Source organism: Ambystoma mexicanum, chromosome 10, assembly GCF_040938575.1.
Source record: "Ambystoma mexicanum isolate Mex_15411 chromosome 10, UKY_AmexF1_1, whole genome shotgun sequence".
NCBI lineage: Eukaryota > Metazoa > Chordata > Amphibia > Caudata > Ambystomatidae > Ambystoma > Ambystoma mexicanum.
Window position 1 is genome coordinate 1,120,879,820 of NC_090932.1, and position 18,548 is coordinate 1,120,898,367.

At 46.4% G+C, this 18,548-nt stretch overlaps 1 protein-coding gene across 21 annotated transcripts in view; it reads left to right on the top strand.

Moving 5' to 3' along the window:
- The window catches only part of CAMK2B (calcium/calmodulin dependent protein kinase II beta), a 1,630,344-nt gene that overhangs the window by 1,079,009 nt on the left and 532,787 nt on the right, over positions 1-18,548 (top strand). For all 21 annotated transcript variants that reach the window (XM_069618980.1, XM_069618981.1, XM_069618979.1 and 18 more), the window contains exon 12: positions 9,213-9,255. In XM_069618980.1, the coding sequence (XP_069475081.1) occupies positions 9,213-9,255 (43 nt within the window). The remainder of the gene's footprint in view (positions 1-9,212; positions 9,256-18,548) is intronic.

An 18,548-nucleotide genomic window follows, 5' to 3' on the forward strand; every position in this document is an offset into this window, starting at 1 on the left:
CTAAGGTCAAAACCAACTCCAAAAACACCAACCAAACCCTACTGGTCAAAACCAACTTCCAAAACACCAACCAAACCCTAATGACACACCTCGGATAGACACCAACAGTGGCAGTAAACAGAGCCCACCGAAATGAACAAAGGACCAGCCGATGAACCGCCACACCAAAACTGACAGGAAGACAACCACCCAAAAAAAGCACAAATCTCCTTCCACCCCGGGAAGCCACCCCAGGTTCCTAGGTCTGCCGCCCCCAGGCACAGACTTGCTCTGCACCGGGCAAAAAAAACGACAACACACCGAGACCACCAAAGAAAAACAGAACTCCTCCTACTCTGTACTGCCACCCTGAAGTCCTAGGTCTGCCACAGTATTGTATTAAAATACCTAATACCAAAAGTTCAACCCCCAATTTTCTGCATATATATATGTGGGGGGGTAAAGTGAATAAAAATGTATTGGGGTAAGGTGGAGGGGTTGTGGGGGTCTCCCCCACATATATATTTGCGGAAAGATGGGGGGAAAAAATCGGACCTTTGGAGGTCCGAACTTTTGTATTCGGTAATTTCACACAGATCCGTCTGCCACACCTAAGCACAAAAACCAAAAATACTCATCCATTAGCAAACATGCAAACAACCAATCCCCTGCCAGACAAAACACCATGCAAAAACCCCTAGCACACCATAACCAATACCTTACCAAATGCACCAAAATTGAGACTGGCAAAACATACCCTGTAAGGGAAAATAGGTCAAGCAACCCCTGATAGAAGAAACCTGACCAAGAACAAGATGTATTTTTTTATTTGTATTTGGTTTTAAAAGAACTTTTACAAAAATAAAATTAAATCACAATTTAATACATACACTTAGATACAATTTTCCATCATTTACCATGTAATGCATAACAAAACTCATTCCACACATTAATTTAAAATCTCAAGTTACAAATTACAAAAGTACAAAAGTTAAAAAATATAGAAAATAGTAAAACATTAAATTTACATTTTCTTAAAACCCACATTGTATAGTGGACTTCTAGACCCAAAGGCTTATGAATACATTTATATTTTCTGGATCAGGACCGCTGTCATCACCTGCCTATTCGAATGCGAGAATAAATAAAATGCCTTCTTGCAATCCAGGGTTGCCAAGACCGGAGCATTGCTGATCGCAGCCTTGAGCTCCTGAAAACAAGTCACCATGTTGCACATACTGTTTTCTGTTACTTGATTCACATGTTGTTTTGTGATGCTTATTGTATTCTCTATTGTCCTCTTGTAAAGCGCTTTGGTGTAAAGCGCTATATAAAAATGCCATAAATACAAATACAAATTTCATCTGACCATTCAATTGGACCTTTCACCTTCTGTGCTCGCTTAAATCCTTGCAATACGGGCATCGTGTAACTAGAGTAGTCAAAGATCCACAATCTACAATAGTTACAGAGTCCCAAAAACTGCTGCATCTGTCTCACAGTAACTGGTTGGGAGTATTCTGAACTGAAGAGGCTCTTTCAGGCATTACTTGCCTTCCTACAGGCGATATTACTTGCCCCAAAGATACTACCTCTGTCTAGCAGTATTTCAATTTGTCTTTGTCCACTTTGTAGCCCTTCTCCGCAAGCAGGGTGAGGAGTGTTATTGAAGCTCCTAAACACTACTCATCTGAAATGCTACAAACTAGTGGATCTTCCACGTACTAGATTACTGTACTCGGCACATGTGAATTTCACAGATCCATCTGAACCACCCTGTTAAAGATACTTGGAGATTCACAGTACCCCTGAGGTAAACTTATGTGTGTGAATCTCTGGCCATAATACGTAAACGCAGTATGGTACTGAGAATCTGGGTGTAAGGGGTCCGAGAAAAATGCATTCTTTAAATCAATCACGGTAAAGTGTCAACCAATTCTGGCAGAAACAGGAAGCCCAGGGAGGGACCTACAATCCATTGCCTAACCATCCCCAACTGGTGGGCGTAGGGAGGACACACACAACAGCAAGTTTACAGAGGAATACCACAGAAGGCAGGGACCCCCCCCACCCCCAAGAGGTCAAGGGAGAGACCCATAACCTTCCTAACCTAACAATCTCTAACACTAGGGTGGGGGGGACACACCGGCATGACCCATGTTCACATACCGCTAGACTTCTACAGAAGTTAATTACCACACAGCAACGTTCCTGTCGACTAGGATGCCAAACAATATCAGAGCACAGAGGATGATTATAGATACCGACCACAGAAACCAAATCAAAGAGGTAAGAAAAAAAACCCTTGCTGACCCAATACTAAAACCTAATTTTTCCGGAAACTCTTCTCCTACAGAAACTCAGACAACAACATCCCTGCACAGCACACCGCACGTACTTAACCACACTGCAACAACAACAAAAAATCACTTAACCATGCACAACAGCACATGGGAATTGCTCAGACTTGAAAATCGCACCTAAGCTCAGTGAATGGTGCAAACCGAACTGAAGCTGCCAACAGAACATCATATCTCACTTTCCTATTCCCACTGCACCCTACTAATCACTCCCAGAGCCTGCCTGTTTCACACCATCCTTTTTCAGATCCACCAGAGCACCAGGGGACCACTCCGGTGGTGACAGTGTGCGGTACAAGTCACCTTTAACAATAACATTGTGCTTCACAAATAAAACACTCGTTTCAGTATACTATTTCATAGAATGATAGTAACTTTACAATATGTTGCCACAGCCAATAGAGAACAATGTGTACTTTCTCTGACTCCGAATTTAGGCAATAAGCCCAGAAAGCCTCTGTTTTAATTGAGTCGTAATTATGTACATATTGGCCAAGAATGAGCATATAAACTGGCCCCAGTATTTTACAATTCTGTAAAAATATGCTGTGGTGTTTCTATCAATCCTGGTACTTTACAGATGCGGCATAACCTTTGTTCTAACAGTATCTTGATATATGCTCCCTTAAAGATAAAAAGTGGAAGCTGATGTGTGTGCAACCTGAGGATTAAATTACGGACTGCTGGGCTAGAGCTCTGCCGGAGGTAAATTTGGGTTTTTAGGTAACAATGTGTCACCATAAAGGTGTAATCTATAAGATCAGAGGGTAGATAGATGTAGGTAAATATTAACCCAGTCCCATTGTTCGACCTTCCTCCTGAATAAGGTCTTCAAGGTATCATAAGTTGTACCCTGCCTAAAATCTGTGTGCCAATTAATATTCTCATATAACCTTTCATTCAGGAGTGTAAACTCACCTCCCCTCTTTACTGATGCAACCCTCCTATCCCTCCCCACCACTGAAAATACTTGGCATTTAGGATAAGAGTTGTCTTCCAAAAATAATTCTCCTCGCTTTATCAACAATAGACGCTTCAAGCAGACTACACCCAATTTCAACCTAAGGTATTCCACTGGGATGGAAGGGGACAGTTTTAAAACCCTTTTCCAGAAATAACCCTCCAACTTGTCGAGCCAACTTAAGTTGCCCATAGCACTGCCTCAAAACCGTATAAAACCGTGGGACAAGAGCTTTGCGTATACAGCATAATTATCCCCTCTATAGAATATCCAGCCGTCTGGCTAGCAAATTTATCAATCATATGCAACAGTTGCCGGGCCTTCCCATTTTTGGCCTCTATTATATGTACGTAATCCATACAGCCAATCATTTTTAGCCCCTGATAAATGTACTTTTCAATGTAGTCCAGGGTACCCAAACATGTAGAGAAAGGTGGGTCAATTTACCTTCTCTGCAGTTGCGAACATTACTTGCATTTTATCCATATTAATCGACACATTGTTTTTGAATGCAGATGAATTAAGTACATCAAACATTCCCCTTCTGCCACGATAAGTGTAATTAAACATCACTAAATCGTTGGCGTATAACATACAGGGTATGGACACACCTCCAATTCTTGGACACCAACCAACAACACTGGAGAAGCGTGGGGGCAGATCTGCCAGGTAGATATTGTACAACAGGGGAGCCAAAACACATTGTTGCTTGACTCCCCTGTGATCAAAACGTGTGCAGTCGTGGTACCCGAGTCATCTAACCTCACCCGCCCCCCATGTTAAGGTGAAGACCCTTCAAGATACACGACAACCACTTAGGCTATGCCAATCCCTCAATTTTGCTCCATAGCTTTTCGAGCACAGTCGAGCACAGCCTGGAAGTCTACAAAGATTGTATATAACGCAGATCCTCCTTTGATGGCTGCCGACTGTGTCAATCTATCCAAGACCCTGAGATTATGGGTGGTAGGACTCCCAGGCCGAAATCCAATCTGGGCAAATAGAACCAAGTGATTTTCATCCACCCATACCTGCAGGGCCTTCATGAGCAATGACGAAAAGATTTTCCCTGTCACAACCAAAAGTTATAATATTCTATAATTTGCAGGCGAACTCTGGTGGAGGAAGGAGGGAATGGAGTTAAAAATGTCTTGATCACTACGTCACTCTAAATATCCACTTACTTGGGTACACTTCATGTGCTGATGCGCAGACAGCACTCGTTGAGGCACTCCTTGAGGGTGCGCGGCACACAACTTTTATCAGCTTCCTGTCGGCCGGGTGGGACTTACACGTAGCAGCCGATGAAATGAATAAAGTTTGTTCCCCTCAATGGATGGTGTTTTTTCATTCGCTTCACAGTATTGCGTGCTATCTAGAAGGGGTCAGCAGAGTCTGGAATAATAAAACACCACCACAGTAGAGAAAAACAGTAGAGGGACCGACAGCAGACAGCACTCGATGTAACCCCACACCACCAACAAGCAATGTAAACCATCAACCAATAAGCAGCAAAAAAAAACTATCACTTAGACATCCTATGGTGCACACCAACAAAAATCATTGTATAAATGGCCAACCACCTCACCTGCAGAATGAGGCAACCAACCACAACATACCAACTAGGCAACAACTAAAAGGCACGGGAAACAACAGTTCCCAGTTGTCCAGACTGCGAAACGAATGCACCAAAACATGTTGCAACCCACCAAAAACCACCCTGCCAAAACCAGTTGTAACAGACCAAAGAAAAACGCACCACTGCACCTGCAGCCGCCAAATGCACCCTAAAACACATGATAAAACAAACCTGTCTCCAGAATAACCACGCATCTTACTACGCCAAAAATCAAAAACCAGGAAAAAGAACTTGACTCCAAAACCCAGCAGAAAGACCTAACTGTACCAAAATCAAAACAGGGAAAAGAACCTGACTACATATGATTCCAAAACTCTGCAGCACCTAACTGCACCCATACTCCCACAGCACCTTACTGGACACATTAACCCGCAGCATCTTGCTGCTAAACATGACACCAAAACCTTTGGCTGAAAAACCCTGCCGCGCCTCACTGAAACCATCCATGCCCACATGACCCCGCAGCACCTCTCTGCACACTGCACAGGACAAACACCAAACAATGAATGACCCTTCTTTACCCTCCTAACCCCTGCATGATCAAAAACCCAGGGGTAAAAATAAGTCCAAAAAGTACAGTACCTGAAAATAATACGTTAAAGCATCATAATGTCCAACATTGTACCAAAAATGCACCCCAAGTATTTACCAGAACAGACCCTTTGAATCATAACCCACACCCAAACGTCCATGAGCGAACAGGTCCCCGAAACCCTGAAGCAAAACCCCACACCCTCATGTCCAAAAACCCAGGAGTGGGATGACCACCCTGAAAACAAATGCCAATGGAACACCAAAATGATAGTGGCCCCTCAGGACTCAATGGTCCCAGTTTTCAGGGGAGATGTCAGACCTTCTGCAAGTCCCGACCAAAGTGGCTTAAGATCTCCTATGTTGGGCTTGCAAGGAGAATATCCTCAAGGGGGAACGTTTTTTGGCAACCATGGCCGGAGATAACGGTAGTGACTGATGCCTCACTCACAGGGTGGGGAGCCCACACCAACGATCTGACAATCAGCGGTCGTTGCTCTCCATCAGAGTCCAAACTACAATCAACCTTTTGGAGCTGAGAGCAATCAGACTAGAATGTCCTGATAATGACGGACAACACAGTGGCCATGTACAACCTCAACAAAAGAGGAGGCGTGGGATCACTTCCACTGTGCAGAGAGGCAATGCAGCTCTGGTTCTGGGCAATGCAAGAAGGAATCGCTCTATCGGCAGTTCACCTCGCCGGAGAGCTAAACACGGCGGCAGATGCTCTGAGCAGACATAGCACAGTATCCCACGAATGGGAGCTAGCTCAGGAAGTCCTTCAAGAGATCTTTGCCCTTTGGGGAACCCCTCAAGTGGGAGAGTCTGTTCGCGACCGGGGCCAACCGGAAGTGCGAACTGCATTGCTCAAGGGAATTTACCCCAAGAGGAGCTCTATGGGACGCGTTCGTAGTAGACTGGATATTTCCAATCCTTCACGCCTTTCCTCCAATCCCCATGATTCCTCATGTAATCAGGAGGTTGAGAAAGTTCAGGAAAACCATGATTCTAATTGCCCCCAATTGGGCCAGGAGGACGTGGTACCCGGACCTTCTGGACATGTCCATCTGCCCTCCAATACGTCTTCCACAAAGAGAGGATCTTCTCTCGCAAAAGGAAGGTCGGGTTCTCCATCCAGAGGTCAAGACACTCAGCTTTCACGCATGGTTTCTGAGAGACTAAGATATAAGGATTGGGACCTCCCGGATGACGTAAAGGAGATTTTGCTTTCGTCCAGAAGGCCAACAACAAAATCCCTGTTTCAGTGTCGTTGGAACAAGTTCAGTAACTGGTGCAGGGATAAGAATGTGGATCCATTTCTTAGTAATACTCCAACAGTACTTTCTTTTCTCTTACACTTTTGGGGCTCCAAGTTGGAATGATAAAAGGTTACTTGGCAGCGCTATCTATCTTTAGGCGCTCCTCAGAAGAGGTGTTCTATTTTAAAATGTCTTTAGTCATTCAATTCTTGAAAGGGTTTAAAAATGTATACCCTCTGACACCTTTCCAGGTGCTCATCTGGGATTTAAATCTAGTCTTAAAATTTTGCATGTGTGCTCTTTTTGAGCCTTTACTTTCTTGTCCATTAAGACTGCTTACTCTTAAAACAATTCTGTTAGTGTCTATAGCATCAGCCCGCAGGGGAAGTGAGTTGCAGGCACTGGGGGTCATTCCGAGTAGGACGGTAAGGGTTAACGGTCACCGGTAACGAGACCGGTGCCGTTAAACCCTTACTGCCCTATTCTGAGTTCCCTTTGCGGGTTGGTACTTAACGCCTGCTTTTTGCAGGCATTAAAAAATGAACCCGCAAAGGGACCTTGGAGGTAATTACGGTACCGTAATTTACGGTACCGTAATTACCTCCTTCCCCATTCCCATTGAGCCCTATGGGGGCAAAAATGGGAATGGGGAAGGGCCCATGGTGAATGGGGAATTACAGCCCCGCCAACCTTGGAATGGGGCGGTAATTCCGCCATTCACCATGGCGGAGTTGGAAAAAATACCGGCGTCAACGATGACACTAATAGCGCCATGGTTAACGCAAGGGTCGGAATGAGGCCCACTGTCTTGTAAGCCTCCTCACACTATTTTTCATAGGGACAAGGTTATTTTAAAAGTCAAGCCATCATTCTTGCCTAAAATAGTGTCTGATTTTCATCTGTCACAAAAGATTGTCTTACCTTCCTTTTATCCTCCACCTCACGGTTGTAAGGAAGAGGAAAGATTACATAGGATGGACTCAGTTTCTATATTTGCAGATTGGGAATTCTCCAACAATGTGACCAACTATTCGTTGGATATACTGGGCATAAATTGGGCCTTGCAGTATCTAAACAAACTCTATCCATATGGATAATTCTAACAATCTCTGAAAGCTATAAACTACCTGGGAAAGAGCCTCCAGGTGGATTAAGGGCTCATTCAACCAGAGGCATGGCAACTTCCATGGCCCTTCAGAGGGGTGTCCCGGTGCAGGATATTTGTGCTGCGGTCACCTGGTCGTCAATGCACACCTTTGTAAAACATTACTGCTTGGACTCTAGTTCATACCAAGGAGGACTATTTGCAAAAGCTGTCCTCCATTCAGTCCATATTTATTATTCCTAGTACTGCCACCTCCAAAATTACCACTGCTATGGGAGTCTATCATAAGAAGAGGAATACGCGGGAGGACCCAATATATTCGAAGAACAAGTTACTTACCAACTGTACCATTCTTTCGATTGGATGTTCCTCCCAGGTATTCCTCATCAACCCTCCCATCCTACCCTTCTGTACAGTTTACGCCAGTTGTACTCTGACTTCCTTAAGAGCCTGAAGACTTAAAGCTTGATCAACTGATGCAACCACGAACACCGTAAAAATAGAACTGAGGTAACGGGCGCTGCTCGAGCCATTTATACAGCAGATGACGTCGACGCCCGACGGCGGCCTCGAGGGACTTCGACTCTGCGGTCTCGAACACAGCGCCCTCGGGTGAAAAATGTTTCTGAAGCAGCTAAAACTGGGATACAATTATCATAAGATGAGGAATACGTGGGAAGAACATCCAATCGAAAGAACGTTACAGTTGGTAAGTAATTTGTTCTTCTGCCTTCATCATTATAATACTTATGGCATATTGTAACTTCCACCATATCATTTTATTGTATTGTTTGTACCAGTAGAATATGAGATTTAATCTTAGTGCCAACAATGTATTCTACAAAACTTCAAAGAGATCTCAATAGTGACAGTGCATGTTACACAACACCTAAATAAATAAATAAATAAATGAACAAATATCATGTTTCAAGTTCTTCCCTTCCTTATTTCTTCAATTTGGCTTGTCCTAATATTCCTTGTGTTTCCGACTTATCTGTTGTTTCCAACCTAAAAATATGTTATTAACTATAAGGTTTACTATCACACCCTTTTGGTGGGGGTTGGGCGTAATTGCAGCATCAAACCATTAAAAGAATGTATGAAATGGAGCGGGGCAAGCGTTAATTTATGGATGGACTGTAAAATATAATCCATGCTTGTTTTCTAGTCGATGGGGATACCATGTGGTAGTAATGCACATTGTAACAGAATTAATGCGCTTGAGGATCCTGTCTCTTTTTATTCGTCTTTTTAGCCCTTGTATTCAACACAGGGACTCCTCCTCATCTATTTAGAATGTGAAGCCTTCCTGTATTAAAAACTTAGACTCTCATTTCTATTCTAAAAATGTTCTCTTCTTTTTCCTCTGTCCTAGGGGGCTATTCTCACCACCATGTTAGCGACAAGAAATTTTTCTGGTAAGTATCCACAAGTGAACTTTGAACTTAAAATGTAATGAAAATATACTTAAATAGCAATGAGATGGAAACACACTGTGGTTTGAGTACATGGCATGTGCTTGTAGGCAGTTGGCCAGGCTGGGCTCATCTGTAACAGTTCTGTATTTTGCCATCATGCTTATGCCGATGGAATACTCAACGTGTCACCAAAACCTAACGAGTGTGAGACGAGATGGAGGAAGATGTTGGTCGTCCAATTTTTTATATCAAAAAGATGCTTCTACATAGTCCTTGCTGCACTCAGATGTGCATTAATTGTAAATGTGTACAGTATTAAATCAAATGAGACTCCCTTTAATGCCCTTGCAGAGCCTAGCAAGTACCCCTTGTCTTGGGAGCCATCAATGAAGCAAAGGGTCTAAATCCATGCATACATCTACCATCCCTTCTCTGTGCAAATTAGCCATTCCTTTCTACACAAATAGTATCAGTTTCAGATAGCTTTCAAAGAATATTAAGCTCTCTGAGTTGGTCTGTGACATTTGAAATGTGAGGTCAAGACCTGTGATGACCAGGGTCACTGTAAATTAAACGTCTTTTTTGTCAGAGCTTTTAAATTATTATGGGAAAGTTCTCCTAAAATGTATGGCTTGAGCAACAGCAGGTGGAGTAGACTTTTAGAAACGTATTACATATACCCGGGGTCAGTCTGGTACACTCACATTGTACTCTTTCAAAATATCTTATGAGAACGGGAAATAAAACAAATAGAACCAATGAGAATTAATACCGCATTGTATAATATCACACAGCCTTTTGAGAATATAATATTTGACCAAAACATTTGTGATATAAGGGGTAAATGCTTGAATGGCTAAGTAAATAATATACAGTGGGCTTGGTGCCCATTTACATTTTCACAACACTCACAGTAACATTAAAATGTTTAACTATAAACCATTTTTCAGAGGCTCGTGGCTCTGCTTAGAATCACATGCTGTGCATAGGCCGACATCCAGTGGTAGTCGTGGAGCATTGCATGACTTGTTTTCAAAGTTCGAAAAGGGACATCGACTGAGCGTGTTTGTTATACTGTCCCTTGTGTGACGTGTACTGTACCCATGGTCTTTCACCTTTCAGGTCCCTCAGCTTGTTTCTTTCCTCCATCGTAGTCGGTTGCTCTTTGCGGAGTTCCTTGGCTAACGACATTATTATAGAAAGTTATTAACTTTAAAGTCTGCTCATCCTTCGATGACCATCTCTCAGCGGCTTTCGCGAACATCTCAAGATCCAGAGCTTTCGACGACAGCTCCTCACTACTCAACGACCCATTGGCTTCGGCCTACACCAGGCCTCGTCCTGTTATAGTAGGGAGAGTGGGGGATTCTTATACTTCTTTCACTTAAAGAATTTCTTTTCTTGACTATCTCCTTTACACTTGCCGCCGTATTGCCTTTTCCATAATTTATGGAAAATACACCTTTTAAATGTAGCCTGTCCTGCAATCGGAAATATCTGTGTGAAGGACAGGCACCGTGTGTGCAATCACTTCCTCCCCAGAGATCATTCTGAAAAGAGCTGTTCATTATTTAAACCAAAAACACCAAAAAACGTTGGGTAGCCTACGCCATGCAGGCCGAGGCTTGTGTCGATAACCCAACAGGCACTGAAGAGTCTGAGTAGGAACAAGGTAGCTATGCCGAAGACGACATGGGTTCTACCGAATCCCTAGTGCCAGTCCCCGCCTCTGATAAGTAGACCGGCGATCCTGTGATGGAGACCACACTTGGCGACAAGGGCACTCATTCACACCAAGCTAAACACACAACTCCAAGCCATTCGCCTACCTCTACATCAGACAAACACGGCCACGTGGTATCACACGAAAGCGTCAAAACTTTTTCTAGCTTAACATATCCTTTGTTCTCTGGACCCTCGTATGCTCGATCACCGCTTGGCAAACAACATAAACAGACACAGGGCGATAAAACGAATGATACTGCACCTAAACAGTCTTTTATTTCGCATGTTGACCAACAAACGCTGAAATGGAAATCTTCAGGCTTTTGCACGGTGCTTCGAAATACAAAGTAACCCAACATAAACAGCTTTTGCATACAGTTTCTATTTCCACTGAAAGCCTGTCAAAACAACCCACGATTTCCATGCGCGCTCAGAGTGCATTGAAAAAATCTCAGTGCACCTCTTCCACGTCTCCTTTATCAGAGGCTTTACGATATGAAGAAAAAAGTCAGTCTGATCCCTTTGATTTTCACAATGTTGCCATTTCAAGTCATTGAACTAGAGAAAAGTTTGAAAGAACTTTGAACAAAATCTCATGTGTTGTAGATATCATGGACAAACATCCTGACCAATTAATGGCATACCAAGAGGGCAAACCTCCCCTAATGCCCAAAGGTTTCACTCAGTGCACGCTCCAACTACTTCATACACAGATAATGATCCGCAAACACCAGATATTCAAGGATTATCAGATGACGTTTACGTTGTTCATGACCAAGCCCAACATGATGATCAGTGTTCTCAAGATGATCAGTATACACAGGATCATTGCTATGATGCTGATGATCTAGATATTTGTGTTAACTTCACCTGACGCCAAAGATCAGCACATTGCTGATTCTCCAATACATAATCAGTTGCAATATAATGATGTACTCATTAAAGCAGCAGAGCATTTCAAGATTGAAACACAGGTGGTCCTGCAAGACACTGGGCCTCATTAGGACCCTGGCAGAATGGGTTTAACGGTGCCGGTAAAGGTGCCGGAGCCGTTAAACCCATTCTGCCCTATAACGAGGTCCCCTTGCGGGACCCGCTCTGGACGTCTGGTCAGACCAGACGTCCTTTGCGGGTCTCGCAAGGGGACCAGGGAGCTAACAACGGGCCTGTTATTAACGGGCCCGTTGTTAGCTCCCTCCCCATTCCCATAGAGCCCAATGGGGGCTCAAATGGGAATGGGGATGGGTACATTGAATGAGGAATTACCGGGTCCTCCAAGGTTGGAATGGCCCGGTAATTCCTCATTCAAGGGACCCGGACGCGGGTTTGGAGGCAGTCATGCCCTTATTAAGGGCTTGGCTGCCTCCAAAATCATAATGAGGCCCACTGACTTTGTCAACAATATTATCTGTTACTTCAATCAGTTCAGAGACATATTCAGCCCTCTTTACTGACTCCCTCTTTAACCAGCCTCGATTAAAGAAAACATGTAAATCTTCACCTACAGACCCCCTCTATATTAGGGTTGCTTAAACCAGACTCCTTGGGCCTCATTACAAGGTTGACAGTAAGGCAAAAACGATGCCGGTATGGTAATATTGGCATCGTTGTACCGCTCCGTTGAATTCCGACCCGCAAACCCGGTATTAGCAGCACCCTAAATAACGGTGCCGCTCATAGCGGCATAGGCGTGTACACGCGCCCCATTAGGGAGCAAATACCGGCATGCCGGTAATAGGGGGAAATTCACACCCACGCAGATATGCAAATACCGGCATCGCAAAGCCGGTAATCACGGGCTGCACGATGCCGGCCATACAGGCATCGCGGACCTCCCGCAAACAGCAATCAGGATACAAGGCAACAGCCACAGATGCACACAATTCCCTCAGGTGTAGTCAATGGAGGCTGGGCCAGTATAAAATGAGCACACACACACCACACCCCTTCCAGCACCAAAATGCTACCATTAACTGTTGCAATCATGGCGCTGGAGGACATGCCCATACTGCTACAACTACAGCAACAACAGCAACAACAACAACAGCAACAACAACAACTACAACAACAACAACTACAGCAGCAACAACAACAACTACAGCAGCAACAACAGGCAGCACAGAGGAGACGCAGAAGGAGGGTGAGACAGGCCCAGCAATTACCACCAGCGCAGCCACCAGTGCCTCGTAGGCAGCCACCAATCCCTTGCACCAGACCCAGCCCATTTAACCTAACCCCTGAGCAGATCCACACCCTGTACCGGTTGGACCGTGACACCATCACCACAATAGTGGACATGATACAGAACGACATTGCCAGCCTCATAGAAATACGCACTGCCATCCCCCCACTACTAAAGGTGGTGTCGGTGCTAGACTCCCTGGCCACAGGCACCTATCAACACACAGTGGGCCAGCTGCATGGCATTTCATAACCACTATTTTCACGCATGCTGAACCAAGTGCTGGATGCCCTTCTGAAGCATGCAAGCACCCAAATATCCCTACCACGAACTGCCCAGGAGATAGCCAAAACCAAAGTAGGCTTCCATGCACTGGCAGGCATGCCCAATTGTGTTGGTGCCCTCGACTGCACCCATGTGGAATTGGTAGTCCCCCATGCCATAGAGGCGGTGTACCGCAATCGCAAGCTATACCACTCCATCAATGTGCAAATGGTATGTGACTCCAGCAAGATCATCGCCCATTGCTGCGCCCGATTTCCAGGATCAACACATGATGTCATGGTACTGTGCAAATCCACGCTACCATGTCACATGGAGCGACATGCTGGACCTCGTGCATGGCTGCTTGGTGAGTTGCACAACTGTCCCATGGCTGTGCTGTGGGGTACTGATGTGTGGGGATGCACAAGGGGGGGCATACTGCACCTGGGTGGGAAAGGGGGGGGAATAGTGCACCTGGGTGGGAAAGGGGGGGGGGACAGTGCACCTGGGTGGGAAAGGGCGGGGGATAGTGCACCTGGGTGGGAAAGGGGGGGATAGTGCACCTGGGTGGGAAGGGGGGGAATAGTGCACCGGGGTGGCAATAGCCAGTGATTGGAGAATGCATGCAGAGCTAAACACTCCTCACCTGAACCAGCCAAACGGAACATGACACATCACTGGGCCGCATATCACAAATAATGCATATGGATGACAACAAGTAAGAGGCACAACCAGGCCACCATGGTGATGGCAAGCAATGCATGACTGAACAGGATGGCAACTGTGGCAATGTGGCTAGTGTGACCATGCATAGTGAAGAATATACACCATGAATTGGAGGCTAAACATTGTCGCACTACCACAGCACATCTGCCTCAGCATGCATGATTACACCCTGCATCATCTATTTAACCCCATCCAGACTACCACACCTCATTACAGTATACATTGCATCTAGGTGACTATTTTGTATACGTACAGGGACATGTGCATGCCCACACTAAATAGCTGCCGCCATGACTATGCTCCCTGAAGGTGGCAGTTCAGAGTGACACACACCTATTTGTAGCTGCTTGCAGGTGATGGAGGATATCCCTGAGGCCGTGGCTATTTACCCCTGTGGGGAACCCGCAGAACAGCCATGAAGAGGAGTACAATCGTGTGCACACCCGTACCTGTGTTGTGATTGAGCAGACCTTTGGCCTGTTTAAGGCGCGGTTCCGCTGCCTAAGCAGGTCTGGTGGGGCACTCCTATATACTCCTGAGAAGGTGGCAAAGATCCCCATGGCCTGTGTCATGCTGCACAACATGTGCGTCCGGAGGAATGTACCACTGCCACCTGACATTGACATGCATGGGCCGGGTGAGGATGAAGGGGATGGAGACGGAGGCGAAGGAGCCCCCCTGCCAGTACGTGATGCACGGGGTGGCCATGCTGTACGCCAAGCACTAATCCACGAATACTTCTGAAATGCAGGGACCATGAAAGTCATGTGCCAGTAACACACTGGCTGCATGTGGACATGCACACTTGTTTTGTTTGAAGTTCGCCACTGTACACCATCACACATTAAATGTACATGCACAAAATGAAGTATGTCCAGCTATTGATTTTCTTGCAAACAATGAGCGTATTTTTCAGACACGTAATAATGTAAACATTCCCCTCACAACCCCCAGTGAACTCCCTCACCCACCCTACAAACCCCAAAAATACCCCAGTGAACTCCCTCAGCCACCCTACAAACCCCAAATGTCCCCAAATGTCCCCCAAACACTGTTCCCTTGACCAACGTCCATTTGTCCAACGGCATTGTCTGCCCACTCTACTTCTTTGTTTTTTTGGGATCCGGGGGTGCCATGTCCAAGCGCCGTGCACTCCTCCGGGTCATCCGCACGGGGCTTGAGTGGTCTGAGGTCGAAGGGGTTGTGGCAGTGGACGTGTCAGTGGCCGGTCCATGCCTGCTCCAAGGTGTGGGCGCTGAATTTGAGGCAGGTTGGACATCAGGGCTTGCATAAGTGCCCCCAGACACTCCCTCATGGCAGCTGTGGACACCTCAACGGCTGCAGTGTTAGCAGCGATGGCTGTAGAGATGGCCCTCATGGAGTCATGACCATCGGCAATTTGTTGGCGCAGTAGGTCTAGCATCGACTCCTGTCGTGCCTCAACCCTCGACAGGCGAGCCTCAAAGGAGTCGTTGGCAGCGGGAGTGCTGGTGGCCGGGGTGGTGGTAGCCAGGGTGGTGGCAGCCAGGGTGGTGGCAGCCAGGGTGGTGGTAGCCAGGGTGGTGGTAGCCAGGTTTGTGGTAGCTAGGGTGGTGGTAGCTAGGGTGGTGGATGGCACTTGCGTGGGGCCCACATCCAGGGCACTGTCCTCCTCGAAGAGGCATATGTCAGACTCTCCGAGGTCTGAGTCGTGGAGGCAGTGATCGTCGCTGCTCTCGGCCTCTATAGGGAGGGGAGGCTGGTAAAGGGGCTTAGGGTGGGTGTGGTGGACACGACTGTGTCACCCTCGTTCTCCACATCAGCATCTGCAACGTCCATGGTGGTTGGCGGAGCAGGAACGGAAACGCCTCCCACGGTTGTGGGTGGCTGCTGCTCAACTCTGGCTGCAAGTGTTTCCTGCTGGGTTTCTGCCCGGTGAGGCACACTGCCTGTTGGTCTGGGCAGTTTCTTGGGATGGGGGGTGGTGGTGGCCCTGGTCCCTTGCCGTGATGTAGATGCACTTGCACCCCTGTCCTGCCTGCCATGTTCCTCATCGGAGCCTGGGGGATAGAAGAGATGCAGGTCATCAGCGATGGTGTCACATGGCAGCGATGATCTATAGCGCTGTGATATGTTCATACATTCATGCATCCAATTATTACAGTCGTGTGATATTTGGTGTTCTGAGGGGGCATGTGGGCAATCAATGCATGGCTGGTGGCATGGCATTGGTATGGTGTCTGTGCGGTGAGTTACATGGGCACGGTCGAGTCATGTTGCACATGTGTTGGGATTGGGATTGGCACTCAGCATGCATTTGTGTGTGGCAGGGTATGGCACACATTCTTGACTGGATATGTTGATGTGGGCCTGGGACATGCATTGCCTTGCCTAGTCTCACTTCCACGTCACTTGTGCCACATCATGGTTCACCCTTCAGGGATGTGATGGGTCATTCACCTTCTTCTGGGGATGATGCGGCGCCCATCTCCAGCTTTCCGAATCCCTCTATGGACTCGGGATCTATGAATGTACTGGCTGTCTCCTCCCATGGCATCAGCTTCGCTGGTGAGTGTGGCCCCCCGCCTGTCGCCATGGCGGCCCTCCTGATGTCTGCCAGGATGTTCATCACCCTGAGGCGGAGGTCATCCCACCGCTTGCGTCAGTCGCGTACAGTCCTTGGGGTGGTTCCCACTGCTGACACCATCTGGGCGACCTCCTGCCAGACTTCCTTCTTTTTCATCTGGGCCGCATGCTTCATGTCGGTAGACTTGATGATTTCTCCATGCTGGGCCAGGGTGTCTGTGAACATATTAAGCTCAGCGTCAGAAAAACTCTGTTTGCGCTTCCGGGGGGTCATCCTGAGTATGTTCTGCCACAGCACAACACAAATGGACTAGTGGTTGGGGAGGATGGCAATGGATTGTGTTTTTAAAGATGGCCGCCTTCCTGCGCGATGACGTAATTTCCGGGTCCGTTTTTTGCGAACACGGTATTACCATGGTGGTATTACCGTGCCGGTATTTAGGGGTTGGTATGAGGCGGTACCGCTATGGGCGTGTCCCGCAATGCCGGTATAGGGGGTTAGAGGGCCTTTAGCGGCATGGCGGTATTGCCATTACCGGCATCGGGGAACGCGCGTACTTGCGCACTCGTGATCACCTGCTATTAGCGGGTTCATACGAGCACGGACCCGCTCATTCCGGCATGCCGGTAATTAACCCACTTTTACCGGGCTACTCGTAATGAGGCCCCTTGGTTGTTACAACCAAAGGAAAACGGCAGTCACTCCATTAGCGTCTGCTGAGGTACCTCCTGAAAAAGAAAGCTAAAACCGGTTTTCTCTAGGCAGGAACGTTTCTACATCAGTGGCGTATCAAACACACATTGCAAATGATGTAACCTTGGTAGCTAGCTGTAACAGTCATCTATGGGATAATGTACATCAACAACTAGAATCAGTTCCTGAACCCTTACAGTCCCAAATTTAAAAAAGTGGCTGAAGGCAAACAAGTTGCCAACAGCATCATTAAAGAAACTTAGACGCAGCAAGCAACACTGGTCACATTCTAGCGGCGGGAACACTCTTAAAACCTCACTCATGGTTATGCCATTCAGGGTTTAAGCTAGAAACACAAGCAACTCTATTAAATATGCCCATCAAACCTAATATTCTTTTTTGGCAAAGCTGTTGACGATGCTCTCAAAAGTGCTAAAGAAGAACATGAAACCCTGAAAACATTAGGTCAAATATCTAATAGACCCTATGCACAACGGGGAGTGTTTAACAGACACTGTCCTTTTCTCTGTCAAGGGTTCCCATGCTCATCTCAAACAGACTATAATGAAGGCCAATCCACTTCATGGTTTGCCTCAGAGAGTCAATCCACCCCTCATCAGTCAATCTTTCAAAGGGGCTACAAAAGAACATGAGGTAGAAGTACAGCTGCCACTGCTAGATGACATTCCTGTCCAGGATCCTTCCCATGCCTCCCCAGTAGGAGGTTGCATTTGTCTATTCGCCCACCCATGGGAGGAAATTACATCTGATCAATGGGTATTGGCGATGGTGGCATAGGGGTACACAATCGAGTTTCTAGAAAAACCCCAACATCATCTACCAAGACACATGAAGATGTCTCTAGAACATCAGGAAATTCTACAAACAGATCAAGTCTACCAGAAAAACGCGCAATACAGTTGGTTCCATTTCAAAAGGTAAACAAGGGTATCTATTCAGTGTACTGTGGAGGCATCATCAAGCAGGACACAGACAACAGTTGCAAAGTTCAAAATAAAATACTTTATTAACTTAAATGTCAGGATGATTGAACACCTAATTTACCCTATACTTGTTATGCTCACCTGGTATCCACAGGGATGCCACCCAGCTGGGTTACTCGCTGGTATGCTTCTC